This window comes from Miscanthus floridulus, chromosome 1, assembly GCF_019320115.1.
Source record: "Miscanthus floridulus cultivar M001 chromosome 1, ASM1932011v1, whole genome shotgun sequence".
Classification (NCBI taxonomy): Eukaryota; Viridiplantae; Streptophyta; class Magnoliopsida; order Poales; family Poaceae; genus Miscanthus; species Miscanthus floridulus.
Window position 1 is genome coordinate 41,230,007 of NC_089580.1, and position 14,650 is coordinate 41,244,656.

The 14,650-nt window shown below is 41.6% G+C and overlaps 2 protein-coding genes across 2 annotated transcripts; one reads left to right on the plus strand and one right to left on the minus strand.

The window, feature by feature from the left end:
• The first annotated feature begins 540 nt into the window (after positions 1 to 540).
• Positions 541 to 7,084, plus strand: LOC136496833 (acyl-CoA-binding domain-containing protein 6-like). The gene is made up of 18 exons (XM_066492622.1): positions 541 to 904; positions 1,101 to 1,171; positions 1,767 to 1,830; positions 1,938 to 2,009; positions 2,169 to 2,369; positions 2,451 to 2,528; positions 3,127 to 3,237; positions 3,326 to 3,392; positions 3,492 to 3,553; positions 3,844 to 3,983; positions 4,765 to 4,891; positions 4,972 to 5,086; positions 5,324 to 5,412; positions 5,489 to 5,572; positions 5,646 to 5,804; positions 6,045 to 6,200; positions 6,594 to 6,653; positions 6,825 to 7,084. The coding sequence occupies exons 1-18, from the start codon at positions 758 to 760 to the stop codon at positions 6,999 to 7,001; spliced, it is 1,980 nt and encodes a 659-aa protein (XP_066348719.1). The 5' UTR covers positions 541 to 757; the 3' UTR covers positions 7,002 to 7,084.
• Positions 7,085 to 7,575: 491 nt separating this feature from the next.
• Positions 7,576 to 10,614, minus strand: LOC136480565 (electron transfer flavoprotein subunit alpha, mitochondrial). Its single transcript, XM_066478073.1, has 8 exons — positions 10,398 to 10,614; positions 9,941 to 10,123; positions 9,549 to 9,760; positions 8,895 to 9,055; positions 8,471 to 8,620; positions 8,289 to 8,341; positions 7,915 to 8,055; positions 7,576 to 7,820 (listed from the first exon to the last, which is right to left on the minus strand). Exons 1-8 carry the CDS (start codon positions 10,482 to 10,484, stop codon positions 7,743 to 7,745), a joined length of 1,065 nt encoding a protein of 354 aa, XP_066334170.1. The 5' UTR covers positions 10,485 to 10,614; the 3' UTR covers positions 7,576 to 7,742.
• Between the last annotated feature and the right edge of the window lie 4,036 nt (positions 10,615 to 14,650).

Here is a 14,650-nt window from a genome sequence, read left to right on the forward strand (position 1 = left end):
ATTTTCATATAAAAATTATCGTCATTTAATATTAAAAAAGATATGATTTTTTTAAGTTATTTTAATTATATCAAAATCATATCTTTTTTTAAAAATTAATTGAAGATATTTTTATATAAAAATTGTAGATTTCGACGAGATCTATAACTTTCTATTTTTGAGTTTTTTATTTAAAGTCGTTAAAATGCTTAAAACAAAATTAATGATATATTTAGATCTAAGAATATTTTTAACTTTTCACATATTTAGTTTGACACCGTTAGAGCACAGTCTCACGACTAACACGGAGGAAACAAAATATTACAACGGTGACCCTGAAGTCAAACTTTTTCACTAACTAAAAAAAAATTACAATCTTTTATTCCTCTTGAGCAAAGAAAACGACCACGACCGGGCCGGAGACACACGCGCGACTCCATTACCACGTCACTAGGCCCCACTCAGGCCCACCTGTCACTGACACGTGGCGGCTCCCGTCAGCATCTGCCTCCGTGTCTCCCTTCCATTCTACGGCCACCTCGGCGGGGGAGTTAAAAGCGTCGCCCGCGAAGGGACGAGCCAGCGTCGGCTCGCCGTCTCCCTGAGTCCCTGTCCCTCCCTCCAGATCTCGGCGCGAGTTCACCCTGCAGATTTCCATTTCCGACACGACGGCGAAGAAGAGCTGCGGTCCGGAGGAGTAAACCCTACCCGCCGTCTCGCGCCGGTTGGCCGGTGCGCAGGCGAGATCCGGGCGGAGATCTAGGGCGCGGCGCCGGCCATGGCGAGCTCCGGACTCGCCTACCCCGACCGCTTCTACGCCGCCGCGGCCTACGCTGGGTTCGGAGCCGGCGGGGCCACCTCCTCCGCAGCTATTTCTCGCTTCCAGAACGACGTCGCCCTCCTCCTCTACGGCCTGCACCAGCAGGTGACGCGTCGGACGTTGTTTTGATCATTTTGGCGATTAATTCGGGTGTGGGGGTGAAATTGCGTGGATCTAGCGTGAGATAGGCTGAATTTGTGATATTTGTGATTAAATTGGGTTGCTCTTCTTCATCCCTGGGAGAGAGTTGCTTTGGTTGACGATCATTCGGTTGGTGATTTTGGGTTTCGTTTTGATGCAGGCCACGGTTGGGCCATGCAATGTGCCCAAGCCAAGAGCGTGGAACCCCGTGGAGCAGAGCAAATGGACGAGGTTAGTACCACTGGAAACTGCACTCGAACTTCACGTTGCCACAGTGACAGTACAAATCCAACTTATGTGCAGTTTCTTCTTTATCAATGATGAAAAAGTGAAACCTCAGTGATCCTCTTAAAACTTGAATTGTGTCTACATGTTACCAGAGAGTTGAGTAGTTCATTCTCATGTACTGTTGGCTTATTTTATTGATTAGCCCAAATTTGAAATGTGATTTCGTCCCCAGCCAGAAGTTAGAAAATGAGATGCTTATGCTACAATAACCACGATACTCATGTAATTTAGATTATGGAGAGTCAGCCTGGAGAGTTGAAGGGCGGGCCTGGTGCAAGCGGTAGAGTCTTACCGCTTATGACCGGAAGGTCCCGGGTTCGAGTCGCGGTCTCCTCGCATTGCACAGGCGAGGGTAAGGCTTGCCACTAACACCCTTCCCCAGACCCCGCACAGAGCGGGAGCTCTCTGCACTGGGTACACCCTTTTTTTTTAGAGTCAGCCTGGAGAGTTGATAGTGGGAAATACCCAGAAGATACTGTACATTGAAGTGCGTGTTCTGAAAACGATACTTATCGATTATATCATTTTGTGTTTTTAGCTGGCATGGGCTTGGAAGCATGCCTTCAGCGGAGGCGATGCGTCTTTTTGTCAAAATTTTAGAGGTATGAAAGATTACATGATATTGTGTGCAATAACAATAAAAACTTTTAGTCCTAAGCAAGTTGGGGCTGTGCAAATGGATTTGATAGATGTATTGGTATTCTGGCAGGAAGAAGATCCTGGATGGTACTCTAGGGTCCCTGAGTTCAACCCTGAGCCTGTTGTAGATATTCAGATGCATGTAAGTCACGCTATTCTTCCTTCTTTTTTCTGTGGACAAAAACCTAGAGAACTTGATACTATTGGTCTTATCATTTAGTGCAACATCCCAATTTCTAGTTCTCTAGGTTTTTGTCTTAGCAGGTTTATCAAATTATCCATCTGTGTTTCTTTTTGTTAGAAACCAAAAGACGAGCCACAGAGTGTACCGACTTCAACAAATGGAACATCAATTCCAGAACCAAAAATCATTTCTGAAAATGGAAGTTCTGTGGAGACTCAGGACAAAGATGTTATTCTGGAAGGCCTTAGTACTGTTAGTTCTCATGATGAGTGGACTCCATTATCTGTCAGTGGTCTCTCTCCGAAGCCTCGTTATGAGGTGCACCAGATACTTCATTCGTCTTCCATCATTTTTCTCTATTTACTTTTGTAGTACTAATGAGAATTTTGGTTTCTGTAGCATGGAGCAACTGTGTTGCAAAATAAGATGTATATATTTGGTGGAAACCATAATGGACGTTACCTTAGTGACCTTCAGGTACGTGAAGTTGAATAAAACAATCCCTAACACCATATGTATGCATCCTAAGTTGTTAGTGTTAGCTATGACTTGGAAGCATGTGACTCTGTAAGCATATGCTGTTGTACTGCTTTTGATCAAACCATCTTTAAACAGACTGCCTTATTGCATACACTGTATGGGTTAATCGTCCATTTGTGTTCATGATCCCTAACCTTGACCTTTTCCTGATATTGGTGTGGTGTCAAAGTGTGTTTCTTGCCACAATTTGAGTCTTCAATGTGCTTCCTTATGCCAAACTTGGGCTATTGGACTCTTATGAAACTGAGTATTGTCACTATGCAAAGAGATAACTGCTATTTCCCCATAATATTGCAAACAAATCTATATATTTTTGGATATTTCCTGCATTTTAATTATCAAGCTAATAGGGTAACATTTTCTTATCCAAAATTGTTAAGATAATATTAGGAGTGAGAAAGAGAAGTTTCAAGGGGAGGGAAAACAAATTCGTTTAAATGCACTGGCAATTCAAATATCATCTGAAAGCAGGTCAGCATTAAGTATTGTTGATCTAATGAATGAATTTTCTTTTTCATAATTTATACCAAAATAGGCTTTGGATCTGAAGAGTTTGACCTGGTCCAAGGTTGATGCCAAATTGCAAGCAGAATCTGCTGATTCCACTAAAACCACACAAATTGCTCCATGTGCTGGTCATTCTTTGGTAAACTTCCGCACAACTGTTGTACAGTCATTTATCTTGAAGCCAGTAGTTAATGACAGTTGCCTTTTTATTCTGTACCAATTTGTAGATTTCATGGGGCAACAAGTTTTTATCTATTGCTGGGCATACAAAAGACCCATCTGAAGGCATTACAGGTTTGATAAAAATCAGTTTTAATCTATTTTGGTACCTTTTCTATTTATTATGTCATACATTAATTTGTTCTGCTGGTGTTTCTGGTGGTTTCATTCTAGTGAAGGAATTTGATCCGCATACTTGTACCTGGTCGGTTGTCAAGACTTACGGGAAACCACCGGTAATCATTTTTCTTCAATCGGTTATTGTAACTCTGAACCAACAGGGTCAGTTCTAGTTATGATTTCTTTTGTTCCGCTATTCTTATGTTTGAGCATGTACATCTTTGTTTTGGTGCACTTGTTCAGATGGTTTCTTCTATAGTTTTATCTGTACTTGATTTTAGCTTAGAGTCTGTATTTTGAAATGACTAATAAAGAAATTGTACCACATTGCTCAATTGCTTTGGTATTAGTTACCCAGTTATATGCAGGAAAGTGCATTGGCTTATGTAAGTTTCATCTGCTGCAGTTTTCTCGTGGAGGTCAAACAGTGACTCTTGTTGGAACAACTCTAGTTTTGTTTGGTGGTGAAGATGCAAAACGGTGTCTCTTGAATGACTTGCACATCCTTGATCTTGAAACCATGACATGGGATGATGTAGATGCAATGTAAGTACAGCAACCTTGATGGCCCTTAATGCACAGTTGTTCACCTAGTGAGAAGAAAAAGAAAAACGCTGTTAGCTTCATGTATCTTTGCTATGTGTGCTTAAAATATGACTTCCAAAAGTTTCTGGATTTGATTGGCACACTGGTCCCCAACATAATTGGGATGCATGTTAACTGTCACACATATATGGTAGAGTTAAGAGGCTTTCGTTGGTTAATGAGATGCTTTTCTGACCATCTAGGACTAGGAAATCTTAGGTTAACACTTCTCATTAATTTCTCTTCAACATAGTTTCCACCACTATGCTGCTATAGAGTTTTGCAGTTTGACTCAATCGATTCCTGACCGATGGAAGTATTAACTAGCTTTTACTAGCATAATGTTTCTAAACTTCCATTACGGAGGTGTAATGTGTGTTCCCCATGTAAAAAATTTGATCGAACTCTATTGGAGTAACATGTATACATGGATTGTGGGATAATCTCATTAGATCAGTTCATGCACATGTTCTGAAATCATGGTGTGATTGTTTTTTAAGCTGAACATTGTATTACTATATTTTGAATTTAACTGAAGGGCAGGCCTAGTGTAGTGGTGAGAGCTGTCTCACTGAGTCACCAGGTCATAGGTTCGAAGCAGCCTCTCCGTAGATTTTGCGGGAGGAAGGCTTGCCTCGGTTTTTCCCTTCCCCAGACCCCACTCACGTGGGAGCCACCGGCACTGGGTCTGCCCCTTTATATTTTGAATTTAACTCATCGCAATGTTGGTTTTGTGTTTTAGAGGCACCCCTCCTTCTCCAAGGTCAGATCATGCTGCTGCTTGCCATGCTGACCGCTATCTTTTAATTTTTGGTGGGGGGTCTCATGCAACATGTTTCAATGACCTACATGTCCTTGATTTGCAGACGGTACAAACTTTTTCCTTCCTGGAACTCCAAGTTTTTTTGTGCTATCTTTGACTACTAAATTTTATTGTTGGAAATTACAGATGGAATGGTCAAGACCCAAACAACAAGGCCTGACTCCAAGCCCAAGAGCTGGCCATGCAAGTGCAACTGTTGGTGAGAACTGGTACATAGTTGGGGGTGGCAATAATAAAAGTGGTAAGATGTCTTAACTTATTATGTTAACATGCTTGCTGATAACTACTGTGTGGTCATTCTGGAGTTCAATTTGTGTGAACATGTTATTAGTACATTTTGCCACCTGAGAGCTTGTACCATGGAGACCTTGTATGATGTCTTGGGATTCCACCCAATCTCAACATACCCAAACAGTGGCCCATGATCTTTTTCGTTGCATTTTTATGTCGAGCATAACTCATACACTTGCCTGTACAGGTGTTTCTGAAACACTTGTGCTTAACATGTCAACTCTGACATGGTCAGTTGTTAGCACCGTGGAAGGACGTGTTCCCCTTGCCAGTGAGGTATATCTCTTGAGCGGCATTCAGTGGCTAAGATGATTTTCCTTGGCTGCTAATATTTGAAATTTTGCATTTCTAGGGCATGACTTTAGTGCATAGCAATTACAATGGTTATGATTATCTCATCTCTTTTGGAGGATACAATGGGCGATACAGCAACGAGGTAATTGGCATTCAAATCTTATTTTCATTCATGGAATTAACTTCTACCAACATCTTTTCTCTACAATGAACAGGTTTACACTCTTAAACTCAGCCTCAAATCAGATTCGCAATCAACCATAAAAGAAGAAACTGTCTCAGATACTACATCTAGGGTCATAGAACCTGAGGCTGAAATTTCTCAAGATGGGAAGATACGGGAGATTGCCATGGACAGTGCCGATTCAGACCTGGTAATTTCCTACCCAGGATAATTTTCCTTGTTGACTAGAAGTATATGACATGTGTCCATATTTGTTACCAATCGAAATTCTGCAAGGAAGGCAATGCAGCTAATGGTGCTACAAGTATTAACAAATAGAATTTGCCTGTTACAAAGTTCATGATGGTGGTTGCTGTTACCAATGATGATGATCCAAGTTGCAGGATACTCACAAGATCTTTCTTTTGCCTTGTGCTGTGCTGAATTCCAGAATAACAGAAATGATGAAGCAAGTGAACAGCTTTTAGCAGATCTTAAAGCTCAGAAAGAGGAACTAGAAGCAACACTTAGCAGGGAACAGCTGCAAACTGTGCAACTTAAAGAAGACATTGCTCAAGCAGAGACCAGAAATGCAGAGGTGACAAAGGTGAGTCATCTTTCGCTTACCTTGTTTTTACTATTTTTTTTTTCTTATTTTCTTTTATCATGCACATTCATTTAAGCTTCTAATTAACCTTCTCTTTAAAATACTACACCCGCTATATATCTTTAGAACTATACTGAGGTCTGATGCTACTTTTAAACTACATTCTGCTAATGTTTAGATCAAGCGTTCGCTTTGTTGAATGTTTATATGGATTATTCATTGCTAAATGATGTTAGCATCATGTGCGATACCATTTTACTGTGACATACTGGCATATTGAACACAATCTGACCAAAGTTATCTGGAAGCTAAACTGTTGTGCACTGTTCAAATTCAAATATTATTTCTCAGCAGATATTTGATCTATATACCTTTTCCATTTACCTTGTATAGGAACTTCAAGCTGTCCGTGGTCAACTTGCTTCTGAGCAGTCAAGATGTTTCAAACTTGAGGTACATGCTGGCATTTTATTTCACCGGTCATTACAAATAACACGTTGTACATTATTCCAAACACAAAATTAGCCCAACATTTCTCCAGTGGATCGTCAACAAATATCTTATGCCCTGGCCATCATTGTCTTATACTTCTGATCATACTTAATTTCCAAAACGCCTCCTCAGGTTGATGTTGCGGAACTTCGACAAAAGCTTCAGAGTATGGATGCGTTGGAAAAGGAGGTCGAGCTGCTTCGGCGACAGAAAGCCGCTTCAGAGCAAGCAGCACTGGACGCAAATCAGAGGCAAAGTTCTGGTGGCATGTGGGGTTGGCTCGCTGGAAGCCCACCGCCAGCAGTTTAGTTCGTACAGGCCGTGATTCATATATTTTACTTGTAACATTATATATCATTGACATTCTCTACAATTTTTTGTCACTTATGGTATTCGTGTTCAATTTGACCACACAAAGAATAAGGTGCTCTGGCGATCGTTATATGGTGTTCTCATAGAAATTCGTTAGCTTGTCCCCTCACAATCACACAAAATGTATCATTAGGTTTTAACAATTTACTGTGTACACATCATGTATGGACATCAATTTGACGTTGTGATGGTTGTCAATATAGATTGTTCGCTTCAGAAGGGGCTGTTCATGATAATGGTTGGCTTGTTTTCGTCAAACTGTTGTTGACGTACGAACTGCAAATATCGAGAACATACTGCGTCGGCTTCTAAATTTCTCGCTCGTATCTGCAGATCAGGATGTTTTGATGGTGTGATACCAACCTATTTTCTCTGTTTTAAATTATAAGGTGTTCTTTTTTACATTGCTTTTATTATGTATCTAGACATAGTATATATTTAAGCACATATAAAAAATTATGTATCTAGAAAAAACAAAAAGTTCTATAATTTAAAATAGAAGAGGGAGTAGTTGGTAAGCAGCCATTTTACTTCGAAATAGGGCAGCGAGTGTATCCCTTCAGGCCTTGGCCAGAACATAGAACATCCCTAATATTGTGGGATTGACATCGTGAGATGACTTCATCTTATTAGCGCCACATGGGCAAATAAACGTAAGAGTTAAACTATAACGGCCCCTTATTTCTTCTCTGGGATCTTCTTCAATAACTCATCCAGAACCTCGAACAGATCAGCAACCAGTCCGTAATCTGCAACCTGGAGAATACCAATGGCCGGTTGGCTTAGAATTTTGAGGACTTCTAGCTAATACTGGTGGACAATACGTAACTTATTAAATGCGAGGAGGAACCTGAAATATGGGGGCATCAGCATCTTTATTAACAGCCACAATAACCTTCGAATCTCTCATTCCTGCCAAGTGTTGTATTGCTCCAGATACTCCAAAAGCCATATAAAGCTCTGGTGCGACAATTTTCCCTGTCTGACCAACCTGCGGACAGAAAACACATTGCATGAATAAAATGAGCCGGCAATGAACTTTATAGTTGTTCAGAAGAAGAAAACAGCAATGAACTGGAGAAGCTGACATGATGTTGAGCAATGGCCCGATCGCGAAAAAATGTTGAGCATGGTGGTAATAAGGCTAGCTTAATAGCAGTACAAGGCATTACAACTATAGATTAGCCGGATCAAACAGAACTCACAGTAGACTAGCAGTCTTACCTGAAGGTCATTTGGAACATAACCTGCATCAACAGCAGCCCTAGTCGCACCCACTACAGAAAAGAGAAATAATCAATCAGAAAAACAGTCTGCAGGGAATGAATTTTGCAAGATTTCAGGGCACCAAGATAAAAATAATTGTATGGACACGGAAGAAAAAAAAAACAGATAGAAGGTCAAACCTGCTGCACCAAGTTTCTCAGCAAGCTGCTCCAACAATTTAAAATTTTCAGCACTTTTTAAACCTCTGCCTCCGGTGACTACTACATGTGCATTTGCAAGATCAGGCCGCTCTGTGTCTTGGGATGTCAGATTCACCCATGAAGATTTCCCTAAGATTCAAAGAAAAGGTACTATTCAGATGTGAAAAAAAAATATTAAATCAAGTATACAGGACTAAGTTATCAAAAGCGGGGTATTTTTTTTCCTGCAGCCTGTTTCAACTTTATAAAAGTTATGTGGAGAGGAAAATCAATCTAGTGATCCTCAATTAGTACGAGACTTGTATAAGTCAGAACATTATTAGAGCAACACAAAACAAATAAGAGTAATTCAGAAAGATTGCTGATTCTTAACAGAAGAATATGGTGAAGGAACCAAACAAACCTTCATTGAGGAAAGAGAGATCAACCTGGGTGATAGGTGCAACCTTTGTTTCAGACAGAGCCTCAGTAGTTGGGGAAAATGAAGTTGATCTAATACTCATCATGCAAGGTTCCTCTCCGGTATATTTCACAGTACAAAGTGCATTCCCAGCATAAATGGGCCTGAAGTCATACATACATCAATTGGATGCCATTTAACATTGAATTCTACGCTAAAGCATGAATCCCCAACAAAAGGAAACATCACAAAAGGCAGTGATGGACTTATGTGAATGGCCAAATGTGACCATTCTATGGAATGCAGTCTTTAGGCTCATGCATTTTAACACCCATAAACTAATACACATTAGGCGGGGAAGTGAGCAAGGAGGATGATAATTAATAAAACCAACAAACAGTGCAACAGATCTCAGTAAGAGTAAGCTATCACTTCAGGTCAAGCATAAACTAGCAAATAGCAGTTGTTCAGGTGACAACAGATACTGGGAGATCTGGAGATCCCTAATATTAGCAGTTGTTCAGGTGACAACAGATGATCAGAACAAATAGGAACTTATAAATTGAGGTGCGTTGACTGTTTTCCAAGTTACAAAAAATGGGCCCATATATACTAAATAAAATGCTAAAGATCGCAGCAAACAGCAGAATACCAGACCTCACAAAGACGTGTGGCTCCTTTACAGCAGTGACATCAGTAACAGGGGAGACATCAAGGAGGGCCGCAGCACGTGGAAGCAAATTCTTCCCGAACGACGTGGATGAAGCTATAACATGAGAATAACCTCCTTTCTGCTGAACGGAACGGAGCAGCTCAGCCCACGGTTCAGCCAGAGGATGCGCCAAGGCTTCCGAATCCGCCACGAGCACCTGCAGTGATACAAAACCAACTTGATAAGCAGAGAATCGTCCCGAAGAACGATCTGTCTTCTAGTTTGGTTCACCTCCTCCTTCGGGTTGAGCTGAAAGGCAGGAAACTGGCACTGTGGCACAAAGCCACAAACACGTGATCAGTGGAGTGAACAGGGGGGGCAAACGGCAGCACAGTACCTCAGACACCAGTGGATGGCTGGACGCGGCATGGTCGGCAGCCTTGTGAAGCGCCGGCCCGGAACCACCCAACAGGACAGAAACTTTATTGTCCTTGGCAATGGCCTCCGCGGCGGCCAATGCGCTCAGCGACGACGGATTGACGAACCCACCTTCGTGCTCCGCTACGACCAGCGTGCTCACCTAGACGACGGACACAGACACAGCTGATAGATAAGCACAAAACCACCTACAGAGAGCAAACTCGAAGCCCTGAACCGATGTGAATTGTGAACTCGCCCTCGCGGTCTGCCCGCCCTCAAGTCGCTTGATCCGGAACTACCACCGGGGAACCGATTCCGACACCGCGATGAGAAGCAGGCTCGTGCGATAGATTAGCGCGGCGCGAGCGCATACCATCCTCCCGGCTGAGTGGGGCGAGAACTGAACCGAATGCGAGGAGAGGGAGGGAACTCACGAATCTGCGAAGCGACTGAGCGAGGAGGCGCGAGCCGCCGCGGCATCCACTGCCCCTCCGCAGCGCGCCCACAAGCATCGCCGCCATGCCTGCCTCTGCCTCCTCTTGCTCTGAATCCGGGCGGCGGAGTGAAGTGAAGTAGAACGGGAGGGCTCTCGGCTCTGCGCCTGCGGAGATGGATGTGAAGGGAAGAGACGTCACGGAACTGGGATGGGTCGTTGGGTTGGCCGGTTGGGAGAGGCAGCTGCACGTGTGCCCACGTCCTTGTGCTTATCACAAAGCCCAGCAGTTTGCCTAGGCCCTCGAGGCGAGGAACGATGACTCGGATGGCCTACTTCCGCTCCCTATGGGCCGGATTGGTTAGTGGGCCTCGTGGATCAAATTGGTTAATCCAAGGACAAAAATACTCTAATCTAGGCCCACTACTGTTCCATCTCGGTTGCTCGAAACTAAACCCTAAAATTTTGCCCACCTCCCCGTTCTCTTAAATGGGAGCTCATCATCCATGTTTCAGCCTCCACTTCTCAGCATTCTAACCAATCTCCTAATCTTTTTTACTTTACACTATTTTATCATAGGCTCTACTAATCGGCTCCAGTTGTGCGCTTCGTGTGAAGAGAGCAAAGAGAAGTAGATGGAAGGACGAGGGCTCCTACATGGCTATATTCATGAGAGACGATGAGAACCCCTCATTTATTGGGGGCTAAATAGAAGCTCGGATGAAGAGCTTTTTTATGTGTTTAAATCCTCAAAATGTGTGAGGGCTCAAATAAGGTCTTCTAGTATGTTCGTTTGATCGTATTTGGCTTATAAGCCATGGCTTATCAGCCAACAAATAATATTTTTCTCTCACACCGAATCAGCCAACAGTACTTTCAACCATGACTTATCAGCCAAACAAGCCCAAACGAACAGGGTGTTGGTTAGAGTTGCTCTTATATACTCCAACAGCTAAGGTACTTTTCTATATAAAAAAAAGAACTGGTTAAAGTCAGAGAAGATTAATGATGGTATAATGAATGCATTTTATATTTTGAAACAGGGAGAATATATGATCGTGTTTATGATTGGAGGAGGTTTATCCCACCGTGAATCCGTTTCCGTGTCGTACCCTCAGCAGCTTAGCCTACAGTTTATGATGAAGGTGATCGCTCGCTCACCGGTTACCTGCATGCGACGGCTACACCAAACAAAACATTGCCACAGGAACGCAACCTTAGCTCAGCAGGAACAGAAACATTCTCTACAAGGAATCTGTTAATTCCAAATCCTTTTAGCTTTCTCATATCTCAAGTAATAGATATCAGTATGCATCTGGCATTATGTCTGCAATATTTGTTTAGAAAAAACAAAGCCACTATCTAGAAACATTTCTTTATACAAAAATATTTTTATTTACTAATAATAAGTGTATTTATATACATATATTCTCTCTAAGAAGCACTTGTTTTGTTTGTTGATACGAGTAGTCGATACGGTCTAGCAGTGGCGGGCTAGCAGCGACCGTGCGAGAGTGATTGGCGGGGCCCACAAGGCGCAAGGGAGTGAGTGCGTGGCCGAGTCAGGGTGCGGGGCCCACGACGGCGACGTGCACAACCGCGCCTGCGCTGGACTGTGAGGACGTCACTCGCCAGCTGGCCACCTGCATGGTGGACACCACCGCCACGGCACGCGGGCCGGGGCCTCCAATAATTCGCCTCGACAAGGGAACATGGCTGCGACCGAGTACTCCTATGATTCCTGCCGCTATGGTACAAGACAAAAACAGGAGGGGGCAGCAGGCCAGCAGTGCACCACAGCATCAGTGCCTGAATCTTTTTTTTAAAATACGAGTACAGTAAAGGGTTATAGATAGATTTTATATAGAGGCGAAGAAAAAAAAAGAGAAAAGAGAAACGGAAGGTATATTTACAGATATCTTATGCACAAGAAACAAAAAAAAATAAATTTCTATCATAAAAAGAAATAAAAATAATAGAAAATAATAGGTTACAGATCTCTACTATAATGGACCAATCAAAATTATACTAAGTTTTTCCAGAAAACATCACCTTCTCTTTAGCCTCCAACTATTGTGCACATAGAAAAATACACACATGAATTTGTCTCTATTGAAATCAAGAGCTAATAAAACATCATAATGTATCCGACGGCGGATGTTTGATGTGTGATGCTAGGCTTCTCACCCCCCGCGCCCTCCATCCCACGCACGCGGGCTTCAAACTCGCTTGAAGGCACACTAGTACGTTGCGCGCGCCTTTGCGCGCGACGTAAGTTAGGCAGAAATACATGCAATGAGTTAAATGTAAGTATGTCATATAGGGAGCCTGAAATATTCGTTTTTTTTTTTACCTAGAGCACATACATGACACATATTTGATAGCGTATTACAAGCATGATAGCTATATATATTACATAATACATAATTCTAGCAATATTCTGATCTCATGGTACTTTATACATTGCATGACAGTGTATAGCACAAAGTGGCCTCGTATACTAGGCGACTTGATTAGTAGCAATGCTGGGTTGGACATAATTATACATATTTTCTACACAAAGTGGTTGCAGGAGTAACTAAACATCTGGATTGAGATGGCGCTGATGAGCTTCTTAGTATTTTGGTTCATAGTCAGAAAGGCCATTGTCCATGGAGATCAAGCTGCATATATGGTTATGGATTTGATTTTGTTAGGTCTATCTCTATCTGGTATGTTAAGTGTAAGATAAGGATATGGAATGTGCATGTATGAGCAACTTACCTCATGCTTGATAACTGCCCATGTATTGTGCGTGCTGGCTGCACCCCGACAGATAACTTGTAAAGCAGCAAAGGCTACAATTTTCAGCTTAGAAGTACATGGCACGCGCCCTCGTGCGCGTGGGTTAGCAGAGGGTAGACGATGTATATATATATGAAATATATGTTAAATTTATGGGTTCAAAAATAATTAAGAATAGTACGCAAATATATACATACATAGGTGTATATATATTACATATGTTGTTTTACATTGGAAAAGGAAAAGAGCAGTACATAAGTATATATTACATGCGCTCTTGCGGTAGTTTTCATAAGCAAAGAGCGGTACAACATAGCCTACAAAATAACTGCTCTATCTCCAAAAATACAACAATAAAAAGAATGAGTAAAAGGAAAAGTATGCTTGATGATGTGCACCAGGCTGGTTGCGAAGGCGGCCTGGTGCTAATGGTTGTGTTGAGCGTCCTCTTTCTATAAAAGTTTAATTTAGTGATATATAGTTTCAACCTTGAGGACAAAGGTTATAGTGCAGGTCATGGAAGATATTTCTAATGGTTAAATGAAGTCTTTATAGTGATATATGGTAACCATGCTGCAGTTATTTTAGCTGTAAATTTTGTAGAAAGCACACACTAAGAAGAAGGCTTTATAGAATTCCAGCTTGTATTAGTTGGCCTAGTCAGGTGGAAAATAAAATGTGGTTGTAAAATACCAACGAAAGATCTTAGGAAATGTCCTAAGGAGGAGCCATCTCCTTTCACAGTTCTGATGGAAGCAAAATAGGAAATCATGTACACATATCTAAGTATATTCTATTCATGTTTTATGAGTAACTTCTTTCATAGTCACAATGATATCTAAAATTCTCATCCAGGACAACTCCAATGCAGCATATATCTATTTGTGTATCAATACAGATAGCCACTCTGAGAAAAGAACATGGCCATATAGAGAAGCTATAAGTGAGGAAAAATGAGGAACTCATCAAGATTGTACCATGACCGCAAATTAGCATGCTACTGAGCATGCGTGGATCCAATTTAGCATATTCAGCTGCCAGTTAGATCTTTAGCACTATTCCTATATTTATATATTGTGTGAATATTTAAGGATAGGGAAAGCGAAATGCGCAAATAATCATGCAGTCATCATGGAGGAAACGTACCCATTTTTTGGTGATTGGTATGCAAATTAATCTATCAAAGATCAATGACTTTCATTGTCATACACTTTCATTATTTCAGGTTATCTATTTTTGTCGCTAAATGATTGCCTCATGCTTTATCCCAGTTAGACTCCATAGTTTGCACTTGTTATCTTCTTATCTTTAGTTTCTTATTATGCTTGTTTTTGTTGTATCGCCCCTGATGCGTTACCGCAACTGAAAAGTCACCATAGCGTTAGCACGGGCATACTACTAGTAAGTTAAGTACTACTGGTAGGTGAGTTGTAAATTTTCATACAGCAAACAACATGTTCTATTAGTAGT

What these genes read in the sequence shown, in the direction of transcription:
- LOC136496833 (XM_066492622.1), top strand. Translation starts at nt 758, where the DNA reads ATGGCGAGCTCCGGACTCGCCTACCCCGACCGCTTCTACGCCGCCGCG. An exon ending in TGGGATGATGTAGATGCAAT is followed by an intron (nt 3,984 to 4,764) that starts GTAAGTACAGCA and finishes TTTGTGTTTTAG; the next exon opens with AGGCACCCCTCCTTCTCCAA. An exon ending in ACAGTGCCGATTCAGACCTG is followed by an intron (nt 5,805 to 6,044) that starts GTAATTTCCTAC and finishes GCTGAATTCCAG; the next exon opens with AATAACAGAAATGATGAAGC.
- LOC136480565 (XM_066478073.1), bottom strand. Translation starts at nt 10,484, where the DNA reads ATGGCGGCGATGCTTGTGGGCGCGCTGCGGAGGGGCAGTGGATGCCGC. An exon ending in GAGCCACACGTCTTTGTGAG is followed by an intron (nt 9,056 to 9,548) that starts GTCTGGTATTCT and finishes GTATGACTTCAG; the next exon opens with GCCCATTTATGCTGGGAATG. An exon ending in TGAGAAACTTGGTGCAGCAG is followed by an intron (nt 8,342 to 8,470) that starts GTTTGACCTTCT and finishes TCTTTTCTGTAG; the next exon opens with TGGGTGCGACTAGGGCTGCT.